Raw genomic sequence first — 12,265 nt, 5'->3', positions numbered from 1 at the left:
AAGAAGAGGAGAAGAAGAGAAGAAAAAGAAAATCTACACAATCCTCAAAGACGGACACATACCCAAAAAGAGAGGGAGAGGAACAAAAGAAAGCTCCTACCCGGATTCGAACCGGGGTTGCCGGAAGACTCAGCGAATGCTCAAAATCCGGAGTCATAACCACTAGACCATAGAAGCGATTTCTGTTAGTAACGATAAGTAGCAAGACTTATCAGCTAAAGGCATATAGTAAAAACAAAAGCCCATCAACCAGGGCAATAGTCCAGCAGTAAATTCGCGGACCACCTAAAAATGGATGGTCGTGAGGTATCTTGCTCGCCCCTGGCCATGGTCAAGGAGCAGGGCAATTGATCAGTTTATAAGGCCGCGGCCAGGTGCAACCAATGTAAGACTTCGGCCTGCTCCTTACCTATCTTGGTGTTTGGCTCTGCAAAGGTCTAGCCTGACTAGGAGCGATCGAGGAACGGCTATGGCAAATAGTCTAGGAAGACAGAGTACTATTGGAATCTATTTCGTGAAATGCACTCAACTAGGAGTGTGACGATGATAATCAAGTAAGAAGAGGTATCATTTCGATATCGAAGGGTAAAAGTACTTGTACATGAACAAGGTATCATGGGTAAAGGAAAAGTATTATCGGCAAAATGGAACGGCAAGCCAAAGTCATGAGTGATGCTTGAAAACGCAAGGGTATGAAAGCCACCAGAAAGCCATGCAAATAACCCCCAGAGCATCAAGACAACGTACCGGATTCCTCAAACAGACACACCACGTCAATCCCTGAATGACGAGGAGGCGGAATCACTGCAGCCGGGCCGAACGCATGAGAAGGAATAGAAGGCAATAGAAAGGAAATCGTCGATATGAATCCTCTTATGTGCTCTCTAGGTCCACAAGAACTTTCAAATCGCCATCCATCCAGTCCACATTACCAGCTGAAAGAAGGGCCATTGTCCAGTCGCCGTCGTTCTGTACTGCGGCCAACCCATCGGGAAGCCAAGCCTTGAACTTCCAACCGAGCGAAGAGCTCCACGAGCCCCCCGATGCATCCATGGCAGAATCGGAAGGTAGGCCCGGCAATTGACCTGCAAATCGACGAGAGATGAGCTGCTTTAGCGTCTCCAGATCGGGACACTGCACAGCGGATACATCAAGGCGAGGAAGGATACGTTTTCCTTGCTGCATGATATTTATACGAAGATAGACGGAGCTCGGAGGTGCAGACATGGAACTATGTGCATTGGTATTTGCGTTTCCTGGCACGGAGGGAAACTGAGGTGGCGGAAAGAGCTGAGGTTGCGGCATCGGATCATGGTCATGAGTAGAAGTGTGAACACCTTGCTTAGCGGCCAAGTTGTCGCGAATAATGCGCGAAACATCACGGGTGATGCTGCTTGCACTGTAAGGGGGTCAGTCGCCGTACCTGTCGCGAGATGATAACGAGGAGTAGGTATACATACAATTCATTTCTGGCAGTTGGATTGTGGTTGCCGCCGATTCGCCAGCGTAGATCCGACGTGACATCCGCATTTATGATGCGATGTATGTTCTCATCCTCACAAGGCGCAGTGCAATCGTAGCCGCCCTCATGAACGACCTGGTAGTGACTATCGACTGCGGCAACCAAACCTCGCCAGTCCGGCTGCTGGAGACCCGAAAGATACCATAGATTATCGAGTTCAAAGTCGTGATTATACATATCATATGTCTTGTGAATTGCATTCCAGTCATGCGTGTATCCGTCGAGTAGAAGATCTGTCAGGCCGAGCTCCATGTTTTGTGATGTCGAGTCCATTTGGGGCTGAGGTGGTGGCATGGGGACCTGCGATGAAGAATATTCTTCTGGCATATGATGTTGAGGGTGCATCTGAAGCTGCCCGTCAGAGGAAAACCTCGGCGGACTTGCGCTGGTAGTGAAGGTCTGAAAGCTTTCATTCGTCTTCCGTCTCCTTCGCTCATCAGCTCCGCCTCCTTTCCGCGTTTCAACAGCATATTGTCGCTGGCGTTCATTGGTAACCATTCTCCGGAGCAGGGGAATCACCAAAGAAATGATTTTCTGCTGGTCGCGCGGCCAGATGTAAGACCTCGGACCCATGCCTTCGTTGACGACATTCTCGCCGAAGAACCGTTCTCCGTTCCCTTCGACCTCCAAGAAGTGGCGCACACAGTTCCACAGCCTTAATTTAACCATTTCAGTATCGCCTTTGCCCCGCTGGCCAACGCATTCCCGTCTCTCCGGATGTTTAGGATCGAGCATATATGCTTTCGCGGCCGCTTGTAAATGCAAGAAGTTTTCCGGCGACAGTTCCAGAGAGGCGAAGAGTTTTGACATTGGCGGACGAGTGTGTTTCTTGTTACTGGAAGGTTGGCGGAAAAGTGCAGCGGCGGAATGAACGCCAGCGGCGCGAGCGTCAGACAGAGATTGGGGCGGGACGGCTCTGATATCTAAGCTGTCTCCATCATAATGGTGAGAAGGCGGGTGAAGATGGTGTTGTTGCTGTTGCTGCGATTGCTGCGGACCACCAGGAAGGCCTACTCCACCGGTGGCTGTCAACGCCGGATCAAGTGCATCCTCTCCTCTTTTCCGTTTCTTGGAGACCGATCTTGACAATCCTGACGACTGGCCCTGGTCGTTGACCGAAGCCGACCCTGATCCGCGTAGCTGCCTACCTGCACTCATTCCTGCCCCAAAACTTCCATCTCCGAAGCCGTCGTCTTCAATGTGTATTTCCGGACCATAGGTATCCAAGTGATGTTGATGACCGGCTGCTCCGGCCGCTGCAGCCACGGCCGCCGCTGCGGCCCATTCCGAAACGTCCTGACCGGCCGCTGCTGTCGCGGCTTCCACCAAACCAGCTAACTGATTGTCATTTGGGGCATATCCGCTGGTCGCTAGATGCGCATGCGAATCGACGTGAGAGGTATGAGGCGTCTGATTAGAGAACTCCGAGGCCGAAGTCGCGGGAGGATGCTGGTGGTTGGGCGTCGACGTGGACGTCATGACGATTTTGAGTACGAGGTTGGTCGCAAGGTCAGGATTCGCCCTGCTCGATGAGGAAGGAGCTGATGTGGAAGTGTTCTTGAAATGCGGCGACTGGTGGGCGCGGGGGTGTATGACAGTGTCAAGGGAAGCCCGTAAACCGAATGTTGCGACTGATAATCTGTTTCGCAGCCTGGACGACAGTCTTCCTGTACCGAGGGGATGAGTATCTTTTCCGATCCGACCTGAAGACAAAGTGGTCGCAAATTAAATTAAGTTTCCAAAGAAAAGCCTCCGTCAAAAAGATCGGCCCATAGCTAGGCAACCTATGACCGTTTCGCGCGAATTGTAAAGCCCTCGTCCCCTTGCGATGTGTGACGTCGCTTCAGTCAGTGTCGCCGGCTGTTGACGGGGCGACAAAGAAGCTTGGAAAACGATCAGGATCAAAAGTGGACTGAGGTTAGGGAGCTAAAGCTTCCCACTATGTGTATTTCGCGAATCGCGATAAGTTGATTGAATCAATCAGATTGAGCTGAGATGACGCTGTTTGTGCGGTTTGAAGAGAGGACAGACAATGCAAACTCTGCACGAGAACAAGGAGCTGTTTCGGAGGGCAACATAATCCGATATGGTCACATGACCATGACATTTCGATCATGAGATAGGTGAGTCAAGAATCGACAAGAAGATCGCAAGGCAAACAGCAAGCGGCATTTTACAGAAACTGACTATCTTAGATAAAGTACACTTTCTATTTGACAACTCAGATCGACAATCATATACGAGACTGAATGTAAACGGTGCAAATGTTCGAGTATATCCCCTGCAACAGCCTCTCTTCTGCCTGCAGAAGTGCGAGGAGGTTCTGGAGTCTACTGCAAAAGAAATGAAGATATCTGACCCTCAATAACCGTCACCCTCGGTCCATTTTCTACCTGCTTCCAAGGCCCGAGCTTTGGGGTCCATACCACGCTCGGCGGCATTGTAGAGAACCTCGTTGATCTTCTGTTCTTTCTCATAGATTTTCTCCTGTAGAGATTGATCTTTCCCGGGCTCCGGGATATTGAGATGACTCGTTTCTCCCAGGGTACCACGCATTCGAGCAATTTCGACAGTCTGGGCTTGGGATTTCCATCGCTTGAGCTCATCTTCCAATTCCTCTTTCTCATGACCCAAACTCCGGTAGGCCTCGTACTCTTCTTTACCTCCGAAGCAGAGCCCGTAGCCATCACAGAAGCAAACATGAACCTCGGGGCAGACGATGTGTTCACCAGTAAAAATCACATGCCAGAGGTACTCCCAAATACGGCCTGATATGTAGTCGCTTAGTTCTGTCCGGAGAATCCAATCTCGGTAGAAGACAAAACGCGCTTTGGGGACAGCCAGGATTCGCTCCCGAGAGACGGCAAACTGAGCACAGCAGGGCTGCGCCAGGACCTGTGGAATAGGGTCGTCCGGGAAGATCTCCCCCCAGGACCGCGCCAGCATCGTCTCCTCTTGCTTCTGTTCGTTGTCCTCTGGGTTACTGGGATGCATCCAGTCAGGGCAGCCGGGCTCCCATATACACCGCAGATTCATGTATCCCTCCCGGACTACTCGCGCAACATTCAGGCGACGCAGCATCTCGGCCGCATCGCCACCAAATATCTCCTCGTTGTGCCAGGCGAACTGATGTGAGTGCATGAACGCCACAATATCCGGCAGCTTGTCGTAATGCTCGATGATAAAGCTCAGATAGACCATCACTTCATGCCCCTTATTCTTCGGCGGATGTAGGGGTGACGACGGGTCATCGACAACATAGATTGCCGACTGCCAATCGGGGAGCTCGGCCGAGATCCAATTCGTATCTTCATTCTGCGTCTTCGGCACGACGAGCATCTTCGTGTACTCGGCTCCGTCGGGCTTGGGGATACCAGGCACATATTGCGGCCGGGGAGCGTATGGTGTCCGGGACGGGCGGCTTTCCACCAAGCTTATGTTCAAAAGTCCGGATGGTATCGGGCTAGGTGAAGCGACCAATTTTCCCAACCCCACGGCCTCTGGCGTCCGCCGCCATTGTCTCGAGAGACTAGTGACTGTGTAGAGGAAGATCACGAAAAAGGCAAGACCAAGGAGGGGGACCGCTCGCCGTGAGGAAATCATCGAAGAAGATATGGAATACTATACAGATCGAAGAAAGGAGACTAGAGTAGACTGTCACAGCCATCTCGAGTACACTCATTAGCCTCAGTTTCTGGAATATACTCGCGGTGAAAGTCGGGCACAGCAAAAGCGCAAGAGAACCCGTCTAGATGCCCCTGAAGATGTATAAGGGGCGCCATAGGGGAGATTCACGACTCACCGGCCAGTTCAAGACACTGAGCAGATCATGGGCTCACTCACAAGGCTCCAAGAACCAGCTATGAGGAGAATAATAATCCGGCTCCAGAAGCGAAACGCAGAGGCCTGCGATCTCAGCGGCGCAAATACGTAGATAAGACTCCAGTAGCCTGTAGCCAGTAGCCGCAAGCTGGCATACAGAACGCCTCAAAGCAGCGACCAGGGCGAAATTCGACTGAAAGAAATTGACTTGAATTCAAAAGAAAAATACAGAGCTGAATAGAAATCAAGAATTTAGTAATGATAGGTGTTCACACAGACCAATATGCAAAAGATTGGCGCATTATTCCCCAACCCGGGCGGAGGTGGAGCCCGCGTAATCAGTGGTGACGACGCAGGGTCGAGGAGGCCGGTTACTCCGGAGGGAGAAATGATGTCCTAATCCCAAACTGCAATGGGTAGAGGTTTAGTGTTCTCGCCAGCTCGATATCAGAGTCTCAGTGCTAGGACAGACCATAGATACTCTCTATGAAAGAGATTACTCGTAGCATCCGACCTCCCAGTTCCTTTCACGGTCCCAAAGTGGTCAAAAGTGAAACACGGGCTAGGCCCTTAATGGCGGGTTATGTCGGCGAGGTTAATTTAGCTTGAGAGTCTTATTGGAGCAGCAGAGCGATCTTGCCCCTGATCTGCAGGAATGGAATGGTGGACGCCATTCCTAGGGTATCCCCAGAATATGAATATCTAGTCTAGATACTCAGTACCCTTTTACTTTTGTTGTGCCTCAACAGGGGGTGAAAGAAAGATCGATAAGCCTGAATCAATGATCGGTTCTGTTTCGAGCATTGCGATGCGTTTGAGATACTCTCACATAGCCGATAGAACTTCCATCTCCAGAGGTGTCACGCTTCCGTATATAAGAGTGCAACACTTGGGACGAGCAGACCAATAGTTCAGCATGTAGAAGGTAAGGTTATGTACAAAGACAGGACGAGACATTCAGGTTCTGCAGCGTTCCATGGTAACGCTCAGAAACAGATTTAACATCATTAGATAATGTAGTGGAGAGAGAAGTATCATGTTCTTAGTACATGAGAAGCGCTGCCATATGATGGTATATACTCACAACAAACCCGGGTATGATTCAGAATCGCTCAAGAACGCCATAAAACAACATTGCAGAGGAATATGCACCATGAAGAGATATCAAAACAGTGGGATAGGCAGTCAGGTTTTCAAGCCTCCTCGTCCGCAGCATCCTCAACTGTCACCACGCGGGCCTTGCCCTTCGAGGAGGAAGATTCTGGTGATTCGTCCGCATTTGTGGCTTCATTATCCCATGCAGACAATTCCTTCTTTTCTGATGGCTCCCCAAAGACCTCCTTGCCCGAATTCCGAGACGATGATTCGATATCTGAATGCGTTGCTGTCGCTGGAGTTTCCGAACCCCAGTCAGGCAGCGAGGAAGTAGTGGATCTGGCTGCATCAACTGTACCCGAGCTTTTCCCATTCATACTCGCTGCCGGCGCCGAGTTCTCAGTGAAAGAGGGCTCCTCACGCACTTGCACCGTGGGGGAAGGTTCTGGAGCAGTTGTAGGAATTGGACTCGAGATACCGCTTGGACCCTGTCCGGCCGATTGAAGGGGAATGAGAGACCAGCCTTCCGGGAGGCTAAGGCCCTCTGGGAGTCGAGAATCGCCGGATGGAATGGCCGAGGCTTGAGGATCCGAGGTGAATTGCCGACGTAAGGTAGCCGACAAAGACGAAGAAGGTTGGAAAGTAGATGCTGGGGATATGGTGGTGTTCGGGTCGCTGGAAGCTGCAGGCGGATTGCGAAGTCTTTGTAGCTCCGCCTGAAGCAGTCGCACATGATGCAACTGTTCGGCAGTCACACGGAGGCTGTTGATTTCCTGCATTATCTGCAGCTCAATCTGGTGAAGCTGATTCTGCATTTGCACAAAGTTCGATGGCGTATTTGTCGGAAGAGCTTGCGGCACTGGCGCTGGGATTGGTCGTCCGAAACCGAGCCCGAAACCAATCTGCCTTGCACCGGGCGGGATTGCGTTATTCGCTTGTTGCGCCGGGACATTGCCCTGATGAATTTGTTGGTGGAAATTGCGGAAGAGATCGCCCCGACCAGCTCCAAAGCCAATCCGGAATGGTCCAAATTGGAATATACGGGCTCTCGGTAGGTTATCAGCCGGTCCGTTCTGGCCAAAAGGCTGATTGCCAACCGGCACATTTGGTTGCGGACCGGCGCCACCGTTGCCTTGACCAAGATTGATATTTCCGGGCGGGTGATCGCGGTCACGCGGAGGCGCCATGACGGGGCGTCGGCAGGTGGGACAATTCTGCTGCCTTTCTAACCAACTCCGAAGGCAAGAAAAGTGTAAGATGTGACCGCACGGGAGTTTCTTTGGACGTAACCTTTCGGGCATCCGAGGCCTTGGCTGAGCAGGTGCTGCCCCGCCTTCACCAGCGCCCGCAGGCTCCTGCCAATGAGCCATCTCTTCACGACAAATGATACAGACATCTTCTCTTGCTACCTCCTCAGGCGTGGCATCTGGGTAGCGCTCGTTCATATCCCGGGTCGCATTGCGGTAGCGGACGAAATCCATTATCCGTCGGCCGAAAGAACGGATAGTGACGACCACGTCGCGAAGGATATGGATAGGCAGGCCGTAAAACATGAAAAGGATGGCGAAGAAACTCAAGTAGACCGTCAACTTGAAGAAATCGGTGAGTAAATCGAGGTAGAAGATCCAACGACCCTTCTCCTCCCAGCCTGGAACATCAAGTTCCATCTCGTCGATATCATTCTCGTCCGGAAGATCGCTAGCTGGAGGCGTCTCTCCGGTTTGGGCATTTTGGTGTAGGGCTGCTTCTCTGGCGGCACGAATTTCCCGGCGGCGCTCTTCAACCTTGGCCTTTATCTGCTGCCGCGTTATGTATAGCTCAACTAGTGAGATGGTGTACCTGGCGGCGGTCGAGCTCGAAAGGATGGTGAGGACGGCAAACTCAAACCCGAACATAACCATCATATCCGGTCGCGCTTGTTCAAGAACGGTCGTTATGCAGTATTTCAGCATGAGTGAATCAAACAGAACTGCCAGTACGAGGGAAATCGCCAGCCGGGTGTGAAACAAGCGCGGATTGGCCGGGGGTTGCTGCTCCAGGAACTCGACGCGGCCTTCACCAATCCAGCCCCAGACCTTTCCAACAAGTAGACAGACAAACATGACCAAGAACCATCCGCCAAGTTCCCCCCGGAATATTGTCATTGCCAGGCATGTTTCTGTGACCGCAAACCATGCCTTTTCGTAAAGCTGTTCGGTCTCAATCGGCCGCAAGGGTCCGTACAGGAGACGTTGAAGCCAGAACAAGAGAATCCCGACGACGAGAAGACACAAATTTGTAAGTATCTGTGGTAAGTCAGTATTCTGTGTTATTTCGCCGGCTTCGTTCTAGAACGACCACCGGGAGACTCACCATGAGATTCGCGCTGCTCTGAGAAAGGTATACGCAAGCGGCGTAGAAATTAGCCCTCTGGTGAAGCGCTTTCAGGACAACGGCCGTAGCCAGAGCCGTAGAGGCCTATAGATAATGTTGGTCAGCCTGTTGTCGAGTCCAAGCTTCTTCCGCCTCGTGAGAGCAACTTACCCCAGCATAAGCGGCTAGTCTCATGGCCAGAAACTAAATGAGGCGAGTTGGGAGCCGTATGTCATTGATATAAACACAAAAGGGGATGCAGCCAAAGTCAAGGTCAATAAGGCATTAGAAAGTCGGTTGATGCACAGCGTCCGTAGCGAGTGAGAGATTAGAAATGTGGCCGGAGATGGATCGCGTGTACGGAGGTTTTGGACAGCTATACCTGTAGACTAGGTAAGACTACAACTCGTGGGGAACCATTCGGCCCACCGCCCGAGTTCCTTGCCTTACGTCAGCGATCATCAGCTTAGTTATCAGCCAAAACCCAGGAGTCAAGACTCGAGTTTCCCGAGTATATCCTTTGCTTTTGTGATTGAGAGATTGTCAGAAGGTTTCAGGGCGAATTAGAGTTGGATGCTGGCTTTTAGTGGATTCTAAGGCTTCGTATGGTTATCGATTGCAATGCAACCCTTCACTAGAATACTGCGGAATATAAACAAACAGGCAGAAGCTGATACCACTGCTGTGTCACTCCGAAGATTCCGTAGTACGTTCTCCTCTCGTCTATAATTGATCAGTATTAAGTTCCTGGATTCTCAGCTTGAATACGATATGCGAGTCGTCGATCTGGGAATGGATATTTAGATCATGTGACCTGGATGACAGACAGGTGATGGCTATGCATCAGCCGTAATCATCCTATTCAACTAAATCCGCATCGAATCATTCTCGTCATCTCGCTTGGATCTTGATGCAGAATCGCTCTAGAGCAGAGTCCCATACAGAAAGGAGTGCAAAGGTCTCCGCAGACGTACCAAGCACATCGGTCAAACTATGATTTGGGTGATATGATGGCGTCACAACCAGCTCTATTCACAGCCACCCGCACTCAGACATTCACATATCTGCTTGCCGTCTGTCCATTCTCCATTGCCTTTTTGGTCTTCGTCAATTCATCTGTCTCCTTTGTGGTCACTGAATTGATTGGACTACACGATGGTGAGGGAGACGCTGTTGGCACCTTGGGATTTGCTGATGAACTGCTCGCGCTGGCCGCGTGCCCTTTATGGGGGTTGCTTTCTGATCGTATAGGTGTCCGCAATGTACGTTTAGTCAACATTATTTTCGATGTAGGTCCATCATCACTGACATGCTCTCACAAAAGGTTTGCGTCATCGGCTATGGCATCATAGCCGCTTCGCTGGTTGTGTTCGTGCAAGCAAGAAATGTCTACCCTCAGCTGCTACTGGGAAGGTTATTCTTCAGCCTTGGAGGCTCTGCAGTCTCAACCATGGTGACAGCTGTCTTACCTGCCGTGGCCGGAGGAACTTCAAGCGAGCAAGTGCGTCTCAGGCAAGAACCCCGGGCTGAGGCGAAGTCTTCTTCCTCTCGGCTGGCCGGATTTGTGGGCATGTGCGCTGGCGGCGGTGCCCTCATATCTCTAACCATTTTCCTTCCTCTACCAGCTCGTTTTCAGAGCTGGGGTTACTCTCCCTCGGAAGCCATCCAGAACAGTTACTACTTGGTTGCTTCGGTGGCGCTTTTGGTCAGTTTCTGCTGCCTGATGGGTCTTAGGGGTCTTGCAAGTGAAGAAGGAAAGGGATGGCACTTATTGTGGGCCTCCCCAAAGACATCTGCGTCTGAGACCGACCGGCTGGCCTCGAGCAAAGGAGTGATACAATTACCATACCTCGATCAACTTGGTACAGCACTTTACTTAGGGGTACGAAACCGGGATATATTCCTCGGTTACCTGGGAGGTTTTGTTGCACGCGCCTCATCAGTTGGCATTTCATTGTTTATTCCCCTTTTTGTCAACCACTACTATCGACGATCTGGCCTGTGCGGTCATGAGCAGGGCGAGGTACCAGAATCGATACCGAGGGATATCAAACAAACGTGCCGCAAAGCCTACATCTTGGCTTCCATCCTGACCGGCGTCTCTCAGCTAGTTGCTCTGATCGCGGCACCGGCGTTTGGGTATCTGTCGGAAAGATCGCGCCGGTACCATGCACCGCTTCTGTTCGCATCTTTGGCTGGTATTCTTGGCTATACTGTGTTTGCGCTGTTGCCTAGTCCTCAATTTAGCGGATCGGACGGCAGTGCGGGTGTCTTTGTTCTAATGGGCTTGATCGGTATCAGCCAAATCGGGGCCATTGTCTGCAGCCTGGCGGTGCTGAGCAATGGTATCCTCAGTATCAGTCTTGATTCTGACGGTTCAGAGATTTTTCATACACAAGAGGGTCCCGTGAGTACTTCGACGAACGAGGTAAACCAAGACGTCGACGAACATCAACCCTTGCTACAAGAGTCTACGCGCCAGAGAGGCCACCAGTTGTCACACCTGAAGGGATCAATTGCTGGTGTTTATTCCCTGTACGGAGGGGCAGGAATATTGTTTCTAACCAAGCTTGGAGGTCTCCTGTTCGATGATTTGTCTCCGGCAAGTCCGTTCTATATAATGGCCGGCTTCAATGCTGTACTGCTTCTCGCAGGGATCGCAACTGGTGCAATGAGCTATGCGAAAAAGTCTGCCAACCGTACTGATACTTAGCTGTGTCAATCGCGGCAGACCAATCGCCAACACTACTTGATGGGCGGTGCCTTTATGTCGGAAAGTGGCAGGACGAAGAATTCTTACGATTCGATGACGGTATTCCTCAAACATTGCGTGTTTGTTACTTGACTCGATGGACTTTGCATAACATAGAGTCAATGACCAAGAGCCACGCTCGCATTGTTGCGCAAATACCAGAGGAATCTTTCCTTGGAGGTACCTCCGATGTATTCTTCAATCAATAGACGCTTCAGCCAAAAAGGCAAGTTAATTACCAATCGGAATTTTTAATACTTGCGCTAGTCCTGGAAAAGCCTAGCTGCCGCATCAGTGTTTCCCGCCAATGGCGTTAGTTCACAGTCAACCAATCAGGATTTGCAGACCTGACTCGGAGACTCCCATATTCCATTCAAGACATGGATCGATGCGGCAATCCCCGACGCTTCCACTGCCAGTGTTTCTGGAAATAACCACCAATCTTGCCCTTGTGCGGCTGAACAAAAACCACGATGCGTCCAATTACGGATAGTCAAGCACACCTCGACCCATTCTCTGAAAGTTTCGTTTGACTCGGATACATTAGCGAGCCAACGAAACGACTAGGCTTCCAGCCTCAGCCGCCTCCCATGCACTAATGGCTGACTAGTAAGATTGAGAGTCATTTATCAGGGGCATGATGACCCAGAGGCGAATATGCTTGACTCGTTTTCCTTCGACATCCTTTGTCCTTATCATTCGAACTTTCATTGAATTATCTG

General features: G+C 51.0%; 4 protein-coding genes and 1 non-coding gene across 5 annotated transcripts; 1 reads left to right on the top strand and 4 right to left on the bottom strand.

Annotated features, from left to right (window-relative positions):
- Positions 1-91: 91 nt before the first annotated feature.
- Positions 92-177, bottom strand: ALT_t192. The gene is given in 2 exon segments: positions 92-126; positions 141-177. It is a non-coding gene; the product is annotated as a tRNA-Gln (tRNA).
- A 696-nt stretch (positions 178-873) lies between these two features.
- ALT_9290 (uncharacterized protein) lies at positions 874-3,001 on the bottom strand (the record flags this gene model as incomplete). Its single annotated transcript, XM_033560629.2, has 2 exons — positions 874-1,399; positions 1,461-3,001. 2 exons carry the CDS (start codon positions 2,999-3,001, stop codon positions 874-876), a joined length of 2,067 nt encoding a protein of 688 aa, XP_033416520.2.
- An 882-nt stretch (positions 3,002-3,883) lies between these two features.
- Positions 3,884-5,125, bottom strand: ALT_9289 (DUF3431 domain-containing protein; the record flags this gene model as incomplete). The annotated part of the gene is made up of 1 exon (XM_033560630.2): positions 3,884-5,125. The coding sequence occupies one exon, from the start codon at positions 5,123-5,125 to the stop codon at positions 3,884-3,886; it is 1,242 nt and encodes a 413-aa protein (XP_033416521.2).
- Positions 5,126-6,537: 1,412 nt separating this feature from the next.
- hrdA (E3 ubiquitin-protein ligase HRD1) lies at positions 6,538-8,986 on the bottom strand (the record flags this gene model as incomplete). The annotated part of the gene is made up of 3 exons (XM_033560631.2): positions 6,538-8,724; positions 8,792-8,896; positions 8,963-8,986. 3 exons carry the CDS (start codon positions 8,984-8,986, stop codon positions 6,538-6,540), a joined length of 2,316 nt encoding a protein of 771 aa, XP_033416522.2.
- An 812-nt stretch (positions 8,987-9,798) lies between these two features.
- Positions 9,799-11,504, top strand: ALT_9287 (putative MFS transporter; the record flags this gene model as incomplete). The annotated part of the gene is made up of 2 exons (XM_033560632.2): positions 9,799-10,053; positions 10,116-11,504. 2 exons carry the CDS (start codon positions 9,799-9,801, stop codon positions 11,502-11,504), a joined length of 1,644 nt encoding a protein of 547 aa, XP_033416523.2.
- Positions 11,505-12,265: the final 761 nt, after the last annotated feature.

The sequence above is a fragment of the Aspergillus lentulus genome (genome assembly GCF_001445615.1).
Source record: "Aspergillus lentulus DNA, contig: Alt17, strain: IFM 54703, whole genome shotgun sequence".
Taxonomy (NCBI): domain Eukaryota; kingdom Fungi; phylum Ascomycota; class Eurotiomycetes; order Eurotiales; family Aspergillaceae; genus Aspergillus; species Aspergillus lentulus.
This window is presented reverse-complemented; position numbering and strand designations above follow the sequence as displayed.